The sequence below is a fragment of the Pelodiscus sinensis genome, chromosome 2 (genome assembly GCF_049634645.1).
Source record: "Pelodiscus sinensis isolate JC-2024 chromosome 2, ASM4963464v1, whole genome shotgun sequence".
In the NCBI taxonomy this organism is placed as follows: Eukaryota; Metazoa; Chordata; order Testudines; family Trionychidae; genus Pelodiscus; species Pelodiscus sinensis.
In genome coordinates, this window is record NC_134712.1 from 168960578 (window position 1) to 168983983 (window position 23406).

A 23406-nucleotide genomic window follows, 5' to 3' on the forward strand; every position below is an offset into this window, starting at 1 on the left:
CCTTGAGATGTCTCAGTGTGGTTTCTAAGAGCTTTCAAATAATCTGTCTTCTTTTGAAAGTGCCTTCTGAAAAGTGGATCCCTTAAAGATGTCCCAGATTGGGTACCCAAAATCAGGGGCTGATTTTGAAAATAACAGACTATCTGTTTCTATGATAGTAATAGCGTATCAATATGTAGCTTTTTCATTTGTAGATCTCAAAAGTGCTTTACAAAGGAGATGACTATCATCATCCTCATTTTACAAAGGGGAAAATGAGGCATCAGCAGTAAGAGTGACTTGCCCAAGGCCCCTCAGCAGGCCAGCAGCAGCTCCAGGAATAGAACCTACATCTGAGTATGAATCCTGTGCCCTGTCATTAGGCCTTGCTGCTCTTTCAGTGCCTGCTTCTTTCTTTGTTTTTCTATTAATTTTCTAGTATTTCTAAAACCAGTAATAATTAAAAACTTCTGGGGTTTTTTTCTTCTCATGGTGGAGAATTGCTGGGATTTTTTTTTAAACAAGAGGAAGAGGTTTGGTAAAAAAAAAAATCAAACCCATGTTTATCTGGTAACCATATAACTTGATCTAGTGGCCTTGGATTTGTGTTGGTGAATTGTGAGAGGCTTTATAAAAGCTACATATTAATACCCTACTACTAGTAGTACATGAAAAACACACCAGCCAGTTGGACTGGCTCACTCATCATTTACAGGAACTGTCTTGGAAGAAGAACTTTGTGCAATCTATACCTACTTTGAAATTTATATCTGTAGTGTTCTCCATGTCAGCCACTTATTAGAACAGACTGTAAACATTGTCATTCCCAAGAACAGACTGATGTGAACATGCAGAGATCAACCTATTCTGAATACTGTCAGGAAAAAAATCCTGCCCAGATTTTATGTCTTTCTCTGATGAAAAAAGCATTCTAGAAATGAGGAGGGTTGAGTGATTTAAAAAAAAATTTTTTACTGTTGTTATTTTCTTCCCAAAGAGGCACAACAAAGGGAAACATAACCAATCTATTTTAAATAGGTGTAATCTGGAGTGCTTAAATGTCTTTTTAAAATAAACAGAGAATCAACATGTACTTGGATGAATCTCTGAAAAAGCATGATGTGACAGGGTGGACTAGGACTGAGGCTCCTGCTGGAGGCCTTGCTGCACCCCACTCCAGGGAGAAGAGCAGAGGAGAAGTCCTTCAACCAGGATAGAGTGGCTGTCTCTGCTGTGGCCAATCAGGACCCTGTAAACTGATATAAAGGAAGCTGCTGGGCTGGAGCCTGCCAGTTCCTCACTGGAGCTTGCCCCAGCCAGATCTAGGCTCTTACTGGGAAGACATCAGCAACTCGGACAGCTCTGAGTGAGAGCTGAACTTTAGACCTGGTTCAGACCCAGGTCCAGAGGCCGAAGACTAACCACAGAACTTTATAGAACCCGGGACAGGGTGCATTGAGAGCCAGGTCTCCAAACCCTGAGAGACTGACAGCTGGACAGAGCAGTGTCTTGGGGAAGTAGCCCAGAGAGCAAGGAAGCCATAGGCACTAGAGACTCTTAGGAGGCAACTGCTACTTATGGAGTCCCTGGGCCAGGACCCAGAGGAGTGGGTGGGCCTGTCTCTCTCTCTCTCTCTCTCTCCCTCCCTCCCCCCAATCCCCAGTAGCCGCAGCAAGGGGGTTAGATGACACCTGGTCCCAGGCAATGGACCTGAAATAATTCGGGAACATTTCTATTCCCAGAGAGCAGCCAGGCCGAAATTTCAGGCATGCCCTTAGCCACAAAGGGGCGTTCACAGGAGAACGACCCTTTTACACATGCATAAATATATTACCTTCCAGAAATTAGTAATGTTTTCCAGAATGCCATTTCTGATCAGTAAATTAGCTGCATTTCCTTTCCTGAAGTTGAACTTGGAAAGGAACTAGAAGTTTGAAGAACTACTTGAATTCCATTAGGTGGCGCACAAACCTCTGTCTCAGAGAAATAAGTATTAAGAATTTTGTTAGGAAAAGGGAATTAATACATTTGTAGCCTGATTTATACAGTCCAATTTTTCCTTCGGATCTGTCTTTCAAAGGAGGTCTCAGAGAGACATCATAAGGCATGATGATAATATTAACATTCAACTAGGATAAGGAACCATGATGATTTAAGTCCCTGAACTGTAGCATATGTTTGTGTGTTTTTAGTTAGTAATAAATGTGGATAGTTCCTGCTAGTAGAAATGTGTTTGACAGTGCTGTGTCTAAGGTCAGGAATATTGCAAGTCAGCTCCATGCAATGTTCTCCAAATTGGTCTGACAAGTTTTAACTTGCCGCTACAGTTGTGCAAAATAATGCATAGTAATACTATGCAAATTCTAGATTTGCCCACTCCTTGAAAAGAAAAGATGCTCTTATGGTGAGTTCCTGTTTCTGCTACAAGCATCCTGATCTTTGACTTTGAGAAATTTGGGTAATCTCTCTCTGCCTCACTTCTCCATCTGTACAGTGCGGATAATAATGTTTCCTTTCTCCCATCCATTGTCTGTCTTGTCTATTTAGGTGTAAAGTTCTTTGGGGCATGGATTCTCTTTTATTATGTGTTAATACAGCATCTAGCTAAATGGGCTGTGATTTTACTTGGAACCTTTAGACACTACTATAACACATAATTGTTGAGTCAAGGTTCTTGCTTGAAACTGGATAATTTTGCATTCATTTTCCAGACAAAAAGTGTCATTCAAGTTAAGCATGGAATTTTTTTCTGCCATCCGGATGTCTGTGGAAAATGAAAGGTACCTCTTCATGATGTAGTACTGAATTTTGAGCCTAGCTAGTTGGGATTGGTAGTATGGTTTAAAACATATTGGCTCTAGACTTCAGATAGATTTAAGCTGGTCCCTTTGAATTCAGTGGAGTTTAAGCTGCGCTTTGTTGGCTAATTGGAGAAAACACTGGCTTTCCTCTCCCCCCTTTTTTTTTTAAACAATCAAAATAAGATTACAGCTTGGTACTTATTATGAAGAGCATGCCTAGGAATTGATCAAGTTTCTGAAAATCCATGAATATCCCATTGAATTTTATTTTTTTAAACAAGAAGGAACTGTGATTAGCCTGAGCTTTGAGCAAGATTAGAGAGAAGCCAGCGCATACCTCATGGTTACTGCCTTGTTTCATGGTCTGATTTATACAGCCAAGGTACAGCATTCTTCTGCTTGACATTATTTTATTTCTCCTCGTCATTACAATATTTTATGGGTTAAGGGCAAGCATGCCTTGAGAACCTGATCTATCATGCCACTGCCATTATTACAGGCTGAAGGCCTGATCATTAGAAATGCTGGGCACTCATGACTCCAACTGAAATGAAGGGAAGCTGAAGGTGCAATGAAAACCAGGCCACTAGCATTTTATTTTTTAAGGGATTGAGGCCTTACTCATCAATTGGAGCCACTGCTTTGATCAATTCCCCCTTGACTACACAATCTTAGACTTGAATGGATTTCATTTGATTAGAAAGAGACCTGAATTCCTAAACTAAGTCCAACCCTATCTTGATAGCCAAAAAATTGATTAGCTTTTAGTCTGACATTACAATTGAAGCGCAGCAGTGTGATTAAGCTTCAGAGCTTCGCCTCCATCATTAGAATGTTGCACCTCAGAAAGATCAGAGACCTTTTTTTCTTTGAGGCGCTAAGTGATCCATTAGCAACAACAACTGCCACAGTAATAATAATTATATGTGCCAAATAGAAAATCGGGCTTCCAAAAGAGACAACATGGCCAAGGGGCTGCAGCAGGCAAGGAGTCAGGCCCAGCGTGTTCCTCATCATTGGCCATCCCTCTGTCAGGTTGTTCAATCTCGATACCCCAAAAAGTTACCATGACTATTCTGACACATTTAATCAGAAGGAAGAGTTTACTGTGGATAATGAGGTGCGTGTGTGTGGAGGGGGAGCACAGGTTGGGAAGCTGTCTGCTCAAAGAGCACACGATGTTACTGTTCTAGTAAAATGTCACACAGGCTGCTTCTGTAAGTGCTACTCTTTTGTTCCTGATTGGTAAGTGAGGCTGGCGGCTGCTGTAAGAGTCCATGAGTTGCTAATCAGGAGGATTAAGAGGCTGTACAGGTTGAGAGAGGCTAAGGGGAATGGAGATGAGCTGTAAGGATGAATGTATCAAAGATGAGCTCAGACTTCACAATGTGATGCTGGCTAGCAGCATGGTGAAGAAAGCTGCGTGAATAGCAGCAGTGAATGGGGTAAAACAGCCTTTTGGGGTATTCCATCCACCAGCGGCCAGACATTCAAAAGTGCTTAACACCCAGCAGCTCCTACTGCCCTCAGTTTTATCCTCAGATTCTAAAAATCTGGCCATAACACAGTAAGCCCAATAGGAGAGAACGGTCTCTTCTGGCAAAATATCTTCCTCCTTTTTGTGCCTCACAAGCCTTCTCTTCTCTCTCTCTTTTTTTTTCTTTTGTTTTTGAATATATACTTGATTTGGGGGTTGAAGAGTTTGTATTCAGTTTCTCCCTTTAAAAAAGAACAGTGTCAGTGTGTGGAATAGGGCCCCATCTATCTGTTTCCTTTTAGTTTAGTTGGGTACATTTAATCATCTCTACACTTTCACAGAGAACATCGTTTTCTCAGATACCTTGGTGGCAGGCTGCCATAGAAAATGGGAACTCATGTGTTACTGCTAGTGGAGCCGCTTGTTGGATCAGACATTGGGCTTTTTATCCTTACTACTTGGGTTCAGCGTCCGCTTGCCAGTCAGCATAGCTTTGGTGTACATATTGCTGAACAATGGGGCAGGTCGTTTTTTTGGTTGACGAGCCTTCAAGTTTTGCCTATACCTTTCTGCATCCTGGCCTGGATGATAAAGCTCAACACAAACAAAACTTGCTCTCACCTCTGAGACACCATCCAGGGAAGGAGGTTCTATCTTGTGTCTCAATTACTTTTAAGTTGCAGACCAGGGCTGGCTTTCCAATGTGGTGAGGTTGTACCTCTGTGTTAGAGATACAGCTCCTGGGAATTACTGTATTTTTTCTAGATTTTTTTTTTCCAGTGTGGGTCCTGTTGCTAATATTTTATTTCCCCTTTCTCTTATGTCTTTAGCCAGTGAGACCTGCAACGATTTCCACCCCATGTTCTTCACGCATGACAGATCATTCGAGGAGTTTTTCTGCATCTGCATCCAGTTGTTGAATAAGACATGGAAGGAAATGAGGGCAACCTCTGAAGACTTCAACAAGGCAAGAGAGGGGGAATAAGTTGGCAGGATTCTAAGATATGAATGTATGCTCTTAACTGAGGCACAAGGGATTTATACATTCCTCTCCTACAAGTTCTCTTGGGTTTCTCCTTTGTAAATTCCTTGCATGTCAGCGTTTAGAAACCAAAGAGCAGTAGATGGGAGGTTCTGTGGAGGCTTTCTCACCTTTTTCAGTTGTGTTACACTACAGACTCTGAAGATAAAGGTGATAAAACCTGGCTTGAGGGGAAACTGCCTTTTTATGTTGTTAATACCATTCTGAAGTGCTACAGCCCTCAAGGTTGTAAATAATGCATGGAGAGTACAACAGTGATAGTTCTATGCTTGTCTTCACTTCGTTTGGAGGACCTGAGTGCTGAAGTGGTAAAATATTCAAGAGTGGACATGATCCTGCTCTAAGTTTAAGAGTTGTGCGTGTCATCAGCTGCAGTTTGAAGTAACAAAGTGTGCAAGCTGTGACATATAACAAGAGAGTTAAACACTGATGCTTGTAATTGTTCATTCTAGATAGTCTTGCCAATTGGTATCCTTGTCCTTGCTGGTTTGACTGGCTCTTGATTCCCTTACCCAAGGTGGGGAATAGAGAAATAGATGGAGAATGAATACTGGAGCTTGTAGTAACTCCTGTGTTCAATACACAGAGGCTTATTGGCAGCAGACTTCAGCCTAATGCCAAACTGAAATGTAGCTGAAAGAGGGTTGGCTGCTCAAGTGAGGGACAACAGTATTCCCTACTTGATGTATTGTGGATCTTCAGGGCACAATGTGGATTGGCCATCTTTTAACTCCAGGTAGTTGCCAAGGAGGACATATGTTCTGTCAAGAGGAGGAAGAGATGCCCATAAAAAGCATACTGTACTTGTTTGGGATTTCATTAATACACTTCTGCAGTTGGCTGGCCAAGCGGTACCGTTATTTACACCCCCATAGTGCATTGGCGAGACCATTCAATACATAGAGTGAAAATTTAAACTGCACATATAAAGATGCTTTTTAAGAAGTCATCATAATAAGTGACTGTATTTAACAAGTGCATCAATGGATGTTGATCATTGAGGCTATATTATCATCCCAGCCCAATAAGGATTTAATATGTAATTGCCGTGACACTGAGCTGAGAATATGCAACTAGTTATCCTAGTGGATTGGTGTCATAGATTAGTCCCATTTCTGAGAACAGACAGTCCCCAGAAATATTCAATGTAGAATGAAAATTAATATATTTATTTTTTAGTGTTATACGTTGCTCTGGGGTTCTTTGGAAGACTAAGTGCAGTTGCCTCCCTGTTCTAATATACTATTTAAACTTTTAAAAGTATAGGATCTTTTAGCCCTTCCTTTTGGAGGTCAGTGTCTGTTTAGAGACAGCACAAAGCAATCCCTAAAGAATGCAGTTTTGTTGTCATACATGACAAATTGCTTCTCTTCACTTTCTATTTTCAATACACATAGGATCAGTTTTTAGTTTGAATAACTTTTTATCACCTCAGAAAGGTCAGAAAGTACCATTTTCGTACAGCTTGTTAATCATTTGAGATGTGGAATTCTTTTCCCCAAAGCTCAGTTGGAAACTGAGTATTGGAGTAAAGCTCTTGGAAACTAACATTTCTGCTTGAGAGCTACTCTGTGCTCTTTAATCATAGTGAAGAAAGGAGAGCTCGTTTAATTTAAACATTGATTAATCAAAGTAAATTGGACACTAGAGTTATTAAGAAGTTTTACAACCTAGCTTGTGTGCACATTTGGAGACTTATTCCCCACCTCTCACACTATAGAAAGGTTAGTATTGCTCAAAGTCAAATCATTGGGAACTGCCCACGTCCCTGTTGGTTCCTTAGTCCAGTGTTTCTGAAAGTGTTCTGTGTGAACACTTAGAGAAATACATTAACTGGCCTCTCCGATGTGTTTACTTATTGGCGCCACGGCCACAGAGCTTCACTGTTCCCCTTGGCTCTGTTTCATCCTTTGCAGCCAAGGGGAGCTGCGGGAAGTGGCGTGGGCCAGGCTACCGCTTCCCGCTGCTCCGCTTGGCTGCAAAGAGTGAAACAGAGCCAATGGGAGCCGTGAGGCTCCATGGCTGCGGCGCCAGTAAGTAACCACACCGGGGCGGCCAGTTAATGTGTTTCTCTAAGTGTTCCCGCGGAACACTTTCAGAAACACCGCCTTAGTCTATTGTTAAGTAAACGATAGCTTAATTCTTTATTTCCGTGGTGAAATCCAGCCACTGCATTCCATACTTGGGAGATTCCATCACTGTTCATTAATTGTAAAGTTTTTTGTAATAGCAGCATACGGTTTGGAGAATTCTGTTGTGTGTTTCAAAGAGAGATGTAATAGCTCATGCTTTTTCTTTTAAACTCCCCCTCATTAAACCTCTTGTCAGCCCTGGCTATTACACTCGCATGCATTACAAAAAGTCTCTAATGTTCCTCTTATCTTAAAGAAGAAGAAAGAATGTTACCATTATAACTGTAACCTTTTTTTTCAGAATCTTAATATAGAGGTAGAAGTCTGCATAAAATAATTCAGTCAAGCAGCTAAACTTACACGGTGGCTTTATGACATACATTAGGGCTTACATTATTCATGTCTAGTAAGTACTGTACAAAAGTTAAACGTAGACCTGCAAATGGAAATAACTCCATTTTACTTGAAGCCTGCCTGCTTTTTTGGAGTGCGCAGGCTATGGTTTGTAAATGTGTGGCATGATTCTCTCCTTGCTGTACATAATCATACATGTTGTATCCTAGTACATGGAAAGTTGTGTCTCAGTTTTATTGTCACATCCACTATTAATGTGAATGAACTGGGGAACACTGAGTTAGCCCCGGGAAATGGACTATAGAACCTTTCATCAACAGGGTGCAGGTTTAAATATAGCTCAAAAGGGACTAAATGGATATTTAGCATCCTGCATAAAAGATATTTGGGAATCACATAAATCTGGTGAGGCCTGCTGTCAGGAGAGCAAAGGGGACAACTACTCTGGAGCCAGGTGACATAAAAGGGCCCAGAGCCCTTTAAATCATTACGGAAGCACCACAGAGTGCCCATCAGGCAGTGTTAAAGGCTGCCTGGGGGAGGTGCAGCGCTATGCAGACAGTGCTGAGGCCAGCCTAGCTCTAGCCCCGCTCTTCTACCTGAGGCCCCACCCCTTCCAGGGTCAGGACTAATTAAAAAACAAAGTAGAAGAACTGAAAAAGAGCCACCGTGACTTAACCATGTAACAGAAGCAGTGAGAGATAAAAAGACATATTTTAAAAAGTGGAAGTCATATCCTAGTGAGGTAACTAGAAAGGAGCATAAACACTGCCAAATTAAGTGTAAAAATGTAATAAGAAAAGCCAAAAAAGAGTTTGAAGAACAGCTAGCCAAAAACTCAAAAGGTAATAACAAAATGTTTTTTAAGTACATCAGAAGCAGGAAGCCAGCTAAACATCCAGTGGGGCCCCTGGACGATCGAGACACAAAAGGAGCACTTAAAGACGATAAAGTCATTGCGGAGAAACTAAATGAATTCTTTGCTTCAGTCGTCATGGCTGAGGATGTTAGGGAGATTCCCAAACCTGACCCATCCTTTGTAGGTGACAAATCTGAGGACTTGTCACAGATTGAAGTGTCATTAGAGGAGGGTTTGGAATTAATTGATAAACTTAACAGTAACAAGTCGCTGGGACCAGATGTCATTCACCCAAGAGTTCTGAAAGAACTCAAATGCAAAATTGCGGAACTATTAACTACCCCATGACTGGAAGATAGCTAATGTAACACCTATATTTAAAAAGGGCTCTAGAGGCGATCCCGGCAATTACAGACCGGTAAGTCTAACATCAGTACCAGGCAAACTAGTTAAAACAATAGTAAAGAATAAAATTGTCAGACATATAGAAGAACATAATTTGTTGGGCAAAAGTCAACATGGTTTCTGTAAAGGGAAATCATGTCTTAGTAATCTATTAGAGTTTTTTGAAGGGGTCAACAAACAGGTGGACAAGGGGGATCCAATAGATATAGTGTACTTAGATTTCCAGAAAGCCATCAAAGGCTCTTACGTAAATTAAGTTGTCATGGGATAAGAGGGAAGATCTTTTCATGGACTGAGAACTGGTTAAAGGACAGGAAACAAAGGGTAGAAATAAATGGTGAATTTTCAGAATGGAGACGGGTAACTAGTAGTGTTCCCCAAGGGCCAGTCTTAGGACCAGTCCTATTCAACTTATTCATAAATGATCTGGAGAAAGGGGTAAATAGTGAAGTGGCAAAGTTTGCAGACGATAGTAAACTTCTCAAGGTGGTTAAGACCAAAGCAAACTGTGAAAAACTTCAAAAAGATTTCACCAAACTAAGTGACTGGGCAACAAAATGTCAAAATATTTAATGTGAAAAAATGTAAAGTAATGTACATTGGAAAAAATAACCCCAGCTATACATACAATATGATGGGGGCTAATTTAGCTACAACTAATCAGGAAAGAGATCTTGGAGTCATCATGGATAGTTCTCTGAAAATGTCCATGCAGTGTGCAGCGGCAGTCAAAAAAGCAAACAGGATGTTAGGAATCATTAAAAAAGAGATAGAGAATAAGATGGAGAATATCTTATTGCCCTTATATAAATCCATGGTATGCCCACATCTTGAATACTGCATACGGATGTGGTCTCCTCATCTCAAAAAAGATATACTGGCAGTAGAAAAGGTTCAGAGAACGGCAACTAAAATGATTAGGGGTTTGGAATGGGTTCCATATGAGGAGAGATTAAAGAGACTGGGACTTTTCAGCTTGGAAAAGAGGAGACTAAAGGGGGGATATGATAGAGGTCTATAAAATCATGAGTGTTGTGGAGAAAGTGAATAAGGAAAAGTTATTTCCTTGTTCCTATAATATAAGAACTAGGGGCCACCAAAAGAAATTAATGGGCAGCAGGTTTAAAACAAATAAAAGGAAGTTCTTCTTCACACAGCACATAGTCAATCTGTGGAACTCCTTGCCTGAGGAGGTTGTGAAGGCTAGGACTGTAATAGGGTTTAAAAGAGAACTAGATAAATTCATGGAGGCTAAGTCCATTAATGGCTATTAGCCAGTATGGGTAAGGACTGGTGTCCCTAGCCTCTGTTTGTCAGAGGGTGGAGATGGATGGCAGGAGAGAGATCGCTTGATCATTACCTGTTCGATTCACTCCCTCTGGGATACCTGGCATTGGCCACTGTTGGCAGACAGGATACTGGGCTGGATGAACCTTTGGTCTGACCCAGTATGGCCGTTCTTACGTTTTTATGTCGTGGAGCTGGATCCCTGCCTCTCCAACTTACCCAGAGGCCCACTGAGACTGTTGCCCCCACTGAACCTAGCACACCACAACAGCTTGTGCTGATTGGATCTTTGGTGCTCATCTCATCACAGACTGTATCTCCTAGTTTTTTCAGTGATGCATTTTCACATCAACATAGAAACTTCAAGATAGCCCTCAATGTCAAATCCTAATGGAGACAAGGCACAGCTAGTTTTTACCTTGTTGTAGCTAGTAGAATTAAAGTCTGGCTAGAGGGGACACTGTTGACCTCAACTAGTTACCTCAAGGTGAATCTAACTAAAAAAGTATCCTGTACCTTGTCTCCACTTATAGTTTATATCAGCATAGCTGTCTTGAATTAGCTCTCTCACTGCAAACACACTTATTTTTGCAGTGAAAATGTAGCCAGAAAGACAAGGATGTCATTTGTCCTTGTCAGGGTTGATGCTGGCTATCATATAAGTGTTCAGTCTCCAGGGCTTTGAATCTGGTGCACCTTAGAAGCACAAAGTTCACATGAATTATTTTTTAATACAAGAGAGGAAGGTGAACAAAGGGATATCTTAATTGTCAGGCCAAGCCTGCAAAACAATATACCACTATCCTGCCTATTGTCTCAAAAGATAAAATAAAATAAGTCAATGCCTCCTGTCCCATTCCTGGAAAAGGAATAAAATTAACTGACTTGGTCACCAAAGTCACACTCCATTCTGCATATTAAAGTGAATAGGTAACCTAATTCCAGGTTTTATAAATAACAGGATAACCATGAGTCCCTAAAAGCCAGGAATGACATTGTCAGGTTTTATAGAAAATGATATTCCATTTATGATGGGGTGTCCAACCCATACGGTGCCTGAGCTGATAAAATAGGCCTTTAGAGGCTGCATCTGGTGGAGAGTTAGGGACAGCTAAGATTTAATGAAGTCCAGCAGTACTCCCTGTAACCTGTGCAGTTGTGTAGCTGTTCGGGAGAGATTTAAATGCTGTCCAGCTGATTAGCAGAGTATCCACAGCTAGGTTTTTTAATTCTACTGGTAGTGCACATGTGCATATGCCTCAGTGCACATAAATATTTTATTCTGCATGTAGATGGAAAAAATCCTCACATGAATGAAAAGAGTAGAGGGAACATGGAAGCTCAGTTCGGGGAGGAGGTGGGCGAGGCCTATAAAGAGAGGAAGTTGGTGCTAAGATGAGTACTGTAGGGAGGAGCTCTGTAGTCATTCCCTGGAGAGGAAGGGAGTTGGGTAGGTAAAAGGAGGAGTTCGGTGGGGAAGTAGGCCCTGCTGGGGATCCTTTCTTGGACTACACACTCTTGCAAGAAGCCAAGAATGGGGGAAGTAGCCATGCAGGGAGCAGAATAAATTCCAGTGGTGACCAAATAGGGGCTGGAAGACCAAGAGAGAAGCTAAGAAGGAGCCCAGGGATATAGCAACAAGGTCAGAGGAAGTGACCTGGCTGGAGGGTTGAGTCATGAAGAGGGAGTAACTGGAGTACGCACGCATGCAGGCTATGTCTAGACTGCAGGCTTCTTGCGCAAGAAGCTTTTTTCATAAGAGATCTTCCGCAAAAACTTCTTGCGTAAGAGACCGTCCACACTGCAAAAGCACATCGAAAAAGCAATGCACTTTTGCACAAGATAGCGTCCAGACTGCCTGGATGCTCTCTTGTAAGTAAACTCTGATTGATTGTTATGGACAAGATAGCCACCAGGGCACCTGTGCTTTTTCCTCTTCTCTCTTCTTGCGCAAAAAACCCTCTTCCCTGTCCACACTCACCTTTTTGCACAAGAGCTCAAAAAGGCATTCTTCCTCATAGAATGAGGATTACCAATTGCACAAAACCCCTCTGATCTTTCCATTTACTTGTGCAAAAACTCACTTGAGGTGTGGACGCTTTGTGAGTTTGTAGTGTAGACATAGCCACATACGGCAAGCAACCAAAGAAAGGAGTGTCAAACCAACTGAGAGCTAATCCTGAGGTGAACCACAAGAAAGTGCCCCAGCAGTGAGTAATAAACAAGATCACACCATCCTGGTTTTTGTAAGCCCTCTGCCCTTGTGCACTCATTGGCCATTTGAAGGAGCAGTTGGCCAGGTTATCTGGAGAATTTGACAGCAGTGTAAGTGAGTGCATATGCACTTCATGGATCATCCTGAAGTCGGTCATATGATGTCACCACTGTACCATCCAATCCATCAAGTCTCCCTGGGGACAGTCCTCTTAGGCCAGCCCCCCTCCACACATGCAGTCAAGCCCATGTAGGGTATGCGACTCCAGGGACTTTTCAGAGTGGTAAGCCTAAATGTAAGTTGGTGTCACTTGATCCCGAGCATATTGTAGATTGGTGTGGAGCTAGTCTACAGAAACTAAGCCACTCCGCACAGGACAGGGAAAGATGGAGGGAAATAGTGAGGGACGCATCGGATACCCATGGGCATTGAGCCCATGGTTGTTGTTGATGATGATGATGATGATATGCAAATTTCCTGTCCAAATCTTTATCATTCCCAATAAAACCATACCTTGTGAACTTCTCTCCCTCAAGGCAAGAATGCAGGTTTTTCACCCTGAAAATCTGGTCAGGCTATGAATAAACTATTTTTTTATTCTTAAACAAACACTTTCTCAGAGTATTTAACTACTGTAATCATTTGCAGTGCCTCCAACTCAGGCAGCTGGGCATTTCAGAGGGACCTGTCTAGTTGCTTTGCATGCACATTCATCCATCAGACTACCCTACTTAAGGCTTCTTGGCAGGTTCATGTATGTTTGATATTGTAAAGCCTGAGTCTTCCTGGTCTTACTGTGACTTCATATGGTTCTTAATCAATATGTAAAAAGTTTGTGTCTTTCAGAAACCAGAGCACTCAGGTAGTCAAGAAAATACAGAATACATCTCTAAGGAGTAAATCTGTTGTGGTGTATCCACGGTTAAAATTTGCTAGTGGTAATGAAGGTGTGAAGACTGTACCATTTCAAGCAGGCTGACAGAATGGCCCTCCCAAGTTAAAGCCACAGACCACAAAAATCCAAAACTTTTAAAGCCCTCACATCTTCAACTTTAATGGAAGCAACTTCTGCAGAAGGAAATCTAGTATATTACTAAACCTATAAGTAGGTTTAAAAAAAGAACAGAGTGAAGATGCCACCTATTCTCAAGTTTTCCTTCCTTGCAGAAATATAATTAACACATTTTATCATTTAGTTGCTTGAGGTCATTCTTCTCAGGTACTGAAGCTATATTTGTATTGCCAAATAATGCTATAAACTTTGTGAAGTTCTATTAAGATCGTTATTTCAAGTTACTGTACAAGACAGTTATATATTCCTAGCTATTGCTGGTTGGCAAACTACAATAAGGCCCTTGATCTGGTGTTTCCATGAGGAGTCTCAGTGACTGTATGGTGATGTCTCACTGGCAGTGGCTGTCCATAATACTAAATCCAAATGCAGAAATGGGGCATAAATTGTTAATTTATGAGATTATATTAAGAATTTACATGAATTATGAGACCTATTGCAGGCATACCTATAACAAACTGAGCTCTGTTTCAGTCAGTCATAAATTTTAATCAGTAACATTCACAGTAATAGCAGATAAAAACAATAAATACCTTCTGTGAATCCAGTAATTAAATACCAAGCAAACACTAAGGCATTTGATGGCCACAAAAGACATTGATTGCTGAGGCACTCCAGCACTGTGAACATTTTTTCCTTCTTCTTTGGCAAGATAACAGAATAGCCAATGAGCATGATATAAAAAATGGAAAAATGTTGTTTCTCTGTTTGTTGAGGATTTGAAAGGGCTGTGCTGCTTCCTTCTTAAATTCTCTAGTGAGTTCATGTTGTAGGCATAGTTAGAATGTGTAATTACTCAGGGGCGGGTTTAGAATATGACTAATTGTTCAAGGGCAGAATTAAAAAGTGAATAATTATGTAAGCAGTGTAGTGATGGAGGCAAGGATGGGGGGAGGGGGGGGCGGGTGTATTTTTTGTTTGTTTTGTTTTGGTCCGGCTCTACTTGTGATTAATAGAGAATACTCGGGAGGAGATTCTTTTCTGATGCTGTTTGAAAGTATGGACTGTAGTGGGGAGATCCAGGGAGAGTAAAGTCATCAGCCTGGGGCCACTTCAGCAAGCACTCAGTCACCTGCCTTGATGCTTCCTCTGGCAGAGGGTGATAGAGTGTGTGGTTGAAATGGTGACAAACTGTGTGGCGCTTACAGATTTTGTCTGAAATCTGGGATTTATTTTGGATATTTTTGGAGCATTCCTGTTTTGTGAGTTATCATGGCCTTGTAAATACAACTTGACATTAGGTCCAAATTCATATTCACTCCGTTTCCATGGGGCAGCACGAAACATTGGAAAAAGAGGAGAAAGTGTCTTGTATCACTTTCAAGTGATTCCCTCTGCTGGTAATAATAATACTTAACATTTTTGTTCAGAGTTAGCTAAGTATTATTCCCATATTTTATGTAAGAAACAGAGGTACAAGCAAACTAGTGACTTGCTCAAGAGAGAGAAGGTGGGTGAGGTAATATCTTTTATTGGAGCTCTTACTCAGGTCTGACTTGCCCAAGGTCACACAGGAAGCCAGTAGCAGAGAGAGATATAGACTTAGGTCTCTAGACCATCTCCATGATTTAGATTTACGGAGCAACCCCAACTAGTTCTAAAACTCCTAATCCTGCATTTATTCCCCTGGACCCACAAAGGCCCTGAATCACAGTAATTGCTTATATCCTTTGCCAAGGAAAACCAGTTACTTACTGGACAGTCAGAATGAGGTACCATGATGAGGATTGGGGAGACAGGTAAAAGAGAAAGGGAACATTAATAGAGCTACATTGCTGCCTGAAAGAGAAAAAAATAAGTAATGGAAAAATAAAAGTGAAAAGTAAAATCCAGTGTACAGCAAATGCCTTTCTTTTTAGTAGCAGGTGCTAAGTAGGTCTTCCCAGATGTTCACAAAAATGTTTATTGTTTTCTTATGGGTATTACAACATTTGTGAAGCAGTGCACATAATTTCTTCTGTGTTGACCTTAGAAATGAAATGTTTATATTTAACTAGGGACAATGTTGGGATAGCTGAATGATTATACCCTTCTGTTAGCCTTATTAGAATTTCATTTGGTAATGCTTTGTTTATATTGGTCAGAGAGGCTGCAAAATGAGTAATTCTCCTTTAGAGTAAATTTCATATCCCTCAGCCTCCAGTAGGTTTGTGCAGATTAAATTAACCCACCTGAGGCTATTAGCACTCTAATGTATGACTTATATAGAAAACTTGATTTTTTTTAAATTAAAAACTACTATTCAAGAATAGTGGAAACCTGCTAGACCAGAAATGGGCAATAGTTTTTGCAAGGGGGTCACTGCAAGAATTTTGGTAAGTGGTCACAGGCCCCACTTTTCTGTTATATTAACAGAAGAGAGGTGGGGTCTGAGACAGAGTTTGGGTGTAGGAGGGGGTTCTGACCTTGAGCAGGAGTCTATGCGGGGACAGGTCTAGAAGGGAGTTTAAATATAGGAAGGGGTTCTGACCTGGGGCAGGAGTCTGTGTGGGGAGGGGGAGAGAGGGGTTAGCTGGTGGCTGGGGTAGAGAGTGGTCTGTGAGCCCTATCACTCCCGAGTCTTTAGGTGCTAGGACAGAGTCCCTTCGCAGCGGGCATCCAGGGAGGCTGACAGGCGCCCCAAAGATACACCTGAGTCCTTGATTGCTAGGACAAAGTCTCTTCGCAGCAGGCAGCCAGGGAGGCTGACGGCTGCCCCAAGGTGGTGCAGAGAGAGCTCGTTACACCCGAGACTTCGACTGCTAGGACAAAAGTCCCTTCGCAGCAGGCAGCCAGGGAGGCTGACAGGTGCCCCAAAGAGTCTGCCCCATGGAGGCAGCATGACTCAATGCTCAGCTCTTACTGCATTTACCCCTGACCAGCTATAGTTCTTTTGATTGTGTTTAAAGCTTAAACAGTTACTATTTTATTGTTACAAGGCAAGCTTAGCTGTTACATGTTACTGCTGTGTTACAGATAACACAGCCACTACAAAAGGCAAGACAGAAAATACAATGAAAAGTCACTTAAAGGTACCATGAAACCCTTTTGGTTCTCTGAGCTCTTACTGAATGCGCGCAAAAATAGACACCTAGCAGGTATATTCTCACCCCTGCGATCCTTACTCCGGCGAAGCCAGCGTTTCTCTCAGTCCCAATGGGAAGCAGTCAATATGAGACGAAGGCATCCCTAAAGTCTCGGGGGTCCAAGACCACCTGACAAGCAGGTATATGGGTGGATCTCCAATTAGAGTGGAGCACAGGGCCCCACTTTATACCCCTGTGGTCACGTAGATGCTTCTCTTGTCATTAAAATGCCAATTAAGTTGGAACGTCTTTATGACGCCCATTCCCACAGAGGGTCCAAAGCTTAATTTACACCTGTGAGGTGGAGGTAACTAAATCATTAGGGCCAGACATCCTTTTTCTGATGGGGCGGCAGATTCCTCTTCTGGGACGTGTGTGTAGGCTTATCAATACTGGTACCAGACAAAGGTAGTCCAAGGCCCCCGACCGCCTGCTGGCCCAATTGCCGCTGTTATCTGGTTCCTGTCTAGCATCGAGGGCCATTGTTATTCCAGCACCTCTGGAGGCCCTGGAGCCTTTGAAGACAGAGTTTTGCTTTCAAAGATTCTCTCTCCCAAGGATGTCAGAGGGAGGAGGGGAGAAAGGGGGGGGGGCGGGTTTCTGTCTGGCTACAGGGAGGGGCTGAATCTGGGTGCAGGAGTGGGTCTGACCTGGGGCAAAGGGCTGGGATGCAGGAAGGGGTACCAGGTCTCAGAGGGAGCTTGGGTACAGGACAAGGTGCAGAGGTTTGGGCTTTGGCCTAGGCCGGGAGGCACCATTGGTGGCTCCCAGCCAGTGGTGCACTCGTGCCATGGTGACCCCTCACTGCTCAAAGCAACTGGCTGCTGCTGGCAAACATCTCTGTGCGTCCCTTGAAGGGAGAGGGGCAGCAGCCAGCCAATGGTAGGTGCCAGGGTGGTGCTTGCTGGTGTGGGCCACATGCAGAGACCCACTGCTTTCCTGCCCACAATGGGAGACATGCTTGCCAGCAGCAGCCAGCTTTGCTGCTTCCAGGAGCAGCATGGCTGGGATGGTGGCAAGCAGGAAGCCTGTCTGAGCATCCTGCTGGGCTACAGGATTTTTAGCTGCCCTGACTCAGAGGATCATGGCAGGCCAGAGGGAAATGTTTGGTGGACTGAATCTAGCCCACCAGATGTATTTTGTCCATCCCTGTATTAGACTGTAATTGGGTACAATGAGGTTATCAGGTCTATTCCATTAGTACCGATTTGTTTAAAAAGGCTTTGCTGTTTTAAACTATTCCGTTTGGTATGTTACATGGAAAATCTATTAATTTAATAATTTTCTTCTTGTGTTTGGTCAATATTCTATTAAATCTGCCCTTTTAGTGCACTTAAAATGTATCCATTTAGCAAATGTGCCCTTCATCAGCTTTTCAATTTAAAATGGCTTTGGTATATATCTTAATCTATGTTTATCTGTATCTTTCTGCTTTACATCAGTATACCAGTATATTTTTGCCAAACCAAGAAAATTATTCCAAGTGGCAGTAGAAGATTAAGCAGAGAAGATGCAGTCTTGTATCTACAGATGAGTCACAATGCAAAGATCAGATTCAAATTTCAATATTCTTACTTGAAAATGTGAGGTTAGTAAGAGCAAAGACTCAACAACCTAACTCTTTTAGGCCCTTTTGAAAATTCCAGACTCAACTACTATTGTGAAGAGTGCATTCCTGGGTTTTTTTTAAAAACCAAACAGTTAATTTAGTTGTGTTTATGAATTTGTAAGTATTTAAATTGAAATGTAAAGCAATAAGAAAAACAAGGATGGCCCTTTTCTGCCCTCTATAATATACAAAGGCAAGCTCATAATTTTAAAAAGAAACTACTTCAGGCATTTACAAGGAAAATATCATGTTCTCACTTCCCTCTTTTTGCCAGATGCCTCAGTAATCTTTGGAGGACCTTCCTAAAAGAGTGGTGTCACTACAGGCTATAACTGGAAGTGTGTAGTAAGTGGGATGCTGATTAAGGCATTCATCCTGTAAAATTATCCACGGAGGCAAACTATTATGTGCCTTCTGCATGGAGTTCCATTGAATTCATGGGAGCATGTTGCAAGGGTACAGCCCTTTTTAGTAGGATGAGGATTAATCATTTTTAGCAGGAGGAGGAGCTAAGAATATAGCTTGTTACAAACGGGTGTGACTCCTTAATTATGTAATCCAAAGGCCTTGCCAAGGTCTCCTGTAGGAAGAGAGGGCTTTGTATTCCTAATGTGATTGTATCAGGGTGAGAGGATACACTGTAATAATTGCATAGGTCTTTAGTAGGAAGAACTTATTATTAAGGGGAAAACATTTTAAGAATGAAAACCTGTCCTTTTCAAATCAATGGCAGTTTTGCTATTCACTTCACTGAGTCCAGTTTTTCACCTTTTTATTTTGCTTTCCAGTTCACCTTTCAATTACATGGCAAATCAGGAAGCTCAGAGAGAGAGAACAAGTTTCATACTTACGTAGGCATATTGTCCAGGGCCGAGAACAAAAGGATGGACAAAACATTCATTAGAATCAAAGCCTCTAGGTAAAAAAATGGGGTTTTTTTGCTATCGATAGGCAATATATTAGGCTTTTTATGTTATTTTATTAGGGTGATAATGCAAGTTGAACCTCTCTAGTCCTGCACCCTGGGTACCTGACCAGTGCTGAACTGGAGAATTTACTAAACCGCAGGAGGTTGATATTGTCTAGCAGCATTACCAGCACTTCCACTGCTTCCTGGGCTCTTAGAGGACATTTAGGGGTAAATTAGAGCTAAATACAGAATGCTGAGAGTCAGTTACAGTAGTTATAACAAATTTTATGGGACTGCAGGAAACTTGGCCACACCTATGCTAAGAAGACATCTGGCTAACTAAAATAATTCCAGACCACGGATATTGCTGGATCAGGGCGTGCCAGACTAGAGAGGTTCAACTTGTGCTAATTTTCTAATAAGAATTATAGAGGTCTGGCCTGAGCTTCACCGTTATCTCTATCATGCAACACAGCTCAGACTAAACACAAAAATCTTATTATATATTTGCAAACTGATGATGGGTCTCCTTTTCTAAAAGCCTAAATTCCCCTCATTGAATGGATTCCATTCTTTCATTCCTTAATTAAGACCATTTGTTACTGTAGATTTCATACAGATCTGCTTAATACCTCTATAGATGGCAATTTAAAAAACTGTTGGCACTTCATGTTTTCCAAGCACTCTTCATTTTCATCGCTGTGGGTGCAAATTGGGCCAATAAACACCCTTAGCTTTCAATAGGGTGATTGTACTGAAAACTACTAACCACGCTTTTTTTGTACTCTCTATAAAAACATTTGGCATTGGAAGAAATTCCATTACTTTCATGCAGGCTGTATCAGTCTGTGCAATGATAAAACCTAACTAAAACTGTCGCCCAAACAGAATATGTCATTCTCTGTTTAAAGTGCTGATAACAGTCAAATTGTGGGAACCTCTCTTACCTTTGTATTTTTATTTCTTCTAATGTATGTTTCCACAATTTGGTTAAATCGGGGGTGCATGGCATATGGTATTTTGCTGCATGAATTGCTGCTGATGTAAATGTCAGTGAGCATATAATACCAGATTTTCATTTGTAAATCACAATGCATGGTTCAGCCTGAAAGCTCCCTAGACTATAGACCTTATTATAGGCGAATAAAAAAAGGGGGGGAAGGGAAGAAATGACGTCTGAGATTTTGTTTCAGTTGAAAGGAGGTTATCATGATGAATGATGCCGCTGACAATGAGATTTTTATAGCCTGTCTTGGAGTAGCAGAGGAACTGAAATTATTATTGGCTCACTTTAAGTAATTGTTATCTAAATAGCACTGTGGTTGAAGAGAGGGAGTGAAAATCATTGAGATGTCTTTTTTTTTTCCCTTTTAAACAAAGCAAGGTTTTCTTTTTGTCCTTGGACAAGTGTCCTTCTTTGTCATCTGAAATTTACATCTCTTGTATTATTTCGATTAAATATGATGACTGCCAGTACTTGCCTATCAGGGATACTGTTCTTTCCCCCTATTCTTAGGACATGAGATGACTGCCAAGTGCAGCAGGTCACCCATCAGTTGATCTGATTCTAGACTCCTCACTGCACCAGGGCAAGCAGGGTTAGTGAGCCTTCAAAGTGATACAGACAAACCAGCGCAGCCTGCTGGAGGACAGAAAGAGTCTTAGGAAGCAAGAGACGGGCTTCCGAGTTAACCCAGTGAGCAGAATGGGAGTTGTCCACATCTCCTCATTGATTCAGTCTGATTACTTGCAGTCTCAGAAAGCCAATCTTGTATGTGTGCACATTCAGAAAGCTTTTCTTCCCAACTAGAAGGCTAGACATTTTTTTTAAACCCCAACAAACCCTTACATTCTGTAGAAACCCTCTGCTTACTAGGGAAAGTTTCCTGCTCACCATTGATGAGTGGACAAGGGAATGCCTAGGTATGCCATTGCTCAGATGTGTCAGTGGTAACAGCTGGTGAATGGTGACTTTCCTATAATTGTAAGCAGGGGAATGGTCCTGCTATTGTGGGGAACTTTCCTAGCTTCTGTGCCACCTCGGTGAAATGGATCAGCGAAAGGATCTAGGTCCCCGCTCCCACTTCCTTTACCCCACGGCCTCCCTGATCCTGAGGGCTCCCCTTCCATGCTCCTGAGTAGCAGAGTCCTCAAAACCCCAACAAGGCTGGGCCCAGGTTTCCTGGGGCTTAATCCCCGACCTTGTAGTCACTAGGGGCAGGAGTTAGGGTGTCCCCACTCGGAGGTGCTCTCTTCACACTGCAGGCCTTCTTGGCCCAGTGATCATTTCATAAGGTTCAAAGCAAATACAATTTATTAAACATCAACTGATTAAAGAGAAAATAATAAGAAAAAATGAGAATGGTTAAATGAGAACACACAGCCCTGCTCTGTAGCATGGGGACATCAAAACAACAGTCTGCAGAGTGTAAGGACAGTTCACAGTCCCTTCCTTAGAGGCCCCTTATAGGCCCTGGATGTGCTGCAGAGGGGCTGCAGGCTGGACACGCTTACTCTGGCAGTGACCACACAGCCTCAAGCTCTAAGTAGCCAGACCCCTCTCCCAGTCTGGCCTGCTGGGCCTCTTGGCTTGGCTCTCCCCGCACTTTGCTGGTCCCAGCTGCTCACCGGTCCCAGCTGCTCACCACACCCAGCGGCAGGCTGTGCTGCTTTGCCAGTCTCCAGCTCCTTGCGTTGCTTCTCTGTCCCTTTTGGCTCTCTGAGCACTGCCAGTCTGCTGCTCAACACAGGATCTGTGCTCCTTGAGTTGTGTGTGCCTGGCTCTGTTGCTGCAAAACTGCCCCTCAACACAGCTTGCACTTCTTGGGCTGTGTGTGCCTGGCTCTGTTGCTGCAGGACTGCCTCTCCACACAGCTTGCTCCTCTTTGTTGTCTCTCAGCTCTCTCCTTGCTCAGAGAGACCCAGAACAATCCCAGCTCACAGGGAGGACGGGGCCTGGCCTCTTACTTTCCTCAATGGCCTGTCCAACCTGTCAATCAGGCCGAGCTGGAGTATTGGCTGCTTTCCATTGTCTCGGGGGTCTGTCAGTCTCATGGCCCCTTCCCCTTTTGATACTGGGAGCTTGTGAACCAAAAACTCCCACAGAGTTTTAGTAAGGGGCTAACAGTCCCCTTACATACTGTACTGCAGTACATTAAAAGCAGCTTGAATGTTTTGCGAGACCTATCCTCTTTCCCAACTCCCCCACCTGCTTCCCCAAAAAACTTCTGACTGGGGAGGGACAATCAGTGTGTACTTGCAGGAAGCTTAATTTTTGTGCTGTGGCAAACCTGAGCTTTTGAACATTTCAGGGCTAGGCTGAAATGTGAGGGATGACAAAGCAACTGTAAGAGAGTTCAGCTCTGAAGCTTTATCATGGAAGAAAAAAACCAAATATAGGGCAGTAGATTGTCACGTATCCCCTTCTATCTCTCACAGAACTTAAAAAGCTTCGTAAAATGCTAACAATAAAGAGAGGGTTTATCAGTGTGACTTTCTTGGTCAAAATTCCTTGAGATCTTCAGATTTATAATCTTGTCTGGGTTCTGGCATGAAGCTGAAATAGGTCTGTCAGTGGGACATAAAATATGAAATGAAATACCTGATAAATATAGCATTGTGCAAGTGGTGACTGCAGCATTGGACAAATAACTTGAAGTCACATGGGTGAATTGCCTTGAAGCAATAGTGATAGGAGGCAGAACAGAAATGAATACCAATCCCATCGTTAACATCACTAAAACAGAAACTAGAATCTCTGATTAAATAACTTGCTACTCCTGGAAGGAACTAAAGTGTACTGGCGCTTCCCAGGGTACCCAGTATTGTGAGGCACTTCACCTCCATCTGCTCGTAGCATGAGGAAATCTTGTTTTGTGCTTGCTGTGGATGTTTCCGCCTGAAATCGCCACCCCTAGCAGGACAAGCACTGTCTTCTAGGCCTCCTTAGATCTCTCTCTATATATATACAGGTTAGCAATAGGGACATACCCCACCTTCGAGTATTCTGCCCTTTATCCACTTAAACACGTAATTATCAGACCTGCTGTATACACAGCGCATAAATATATTTATAGTGAAAACAAGAATAAGTTTATCATCAAAGAACAGAGATTCGAGTCATAGTGAGTATGAAAATTGGAAAATAATAGTTACAGATAAAATGACAACACTCTTTGTAGAGACTAAATGTCATCGTC

The 23406-nt window shown here is 42.3% G+C and overlaps 1 protein-coding gene across 2 annotated transcripts in view; it reads left to right on the top strand.

Moving 5' to 3' along the window:
* ELMO1 (engulfment and cell motility 1) overlaps positions 1 to 23406 on the top strand; it is a 449588-nt gene that overhangs the window by 306558 nt on the left and 119624 nt on the right. For both annotated transcript variants that reach the window (XM_075921743.1, XM_075921744.1), the window contains exon 16: positions 5088 to 5224. In XM_075921743.1, the coding sequence (XP_075777858.1) occupies positions 5088 to 5224 (137 nt within the window). The remainder of the gene's footprint in view (positions 1 to 5087; positions 5225 to 23406) is intronic.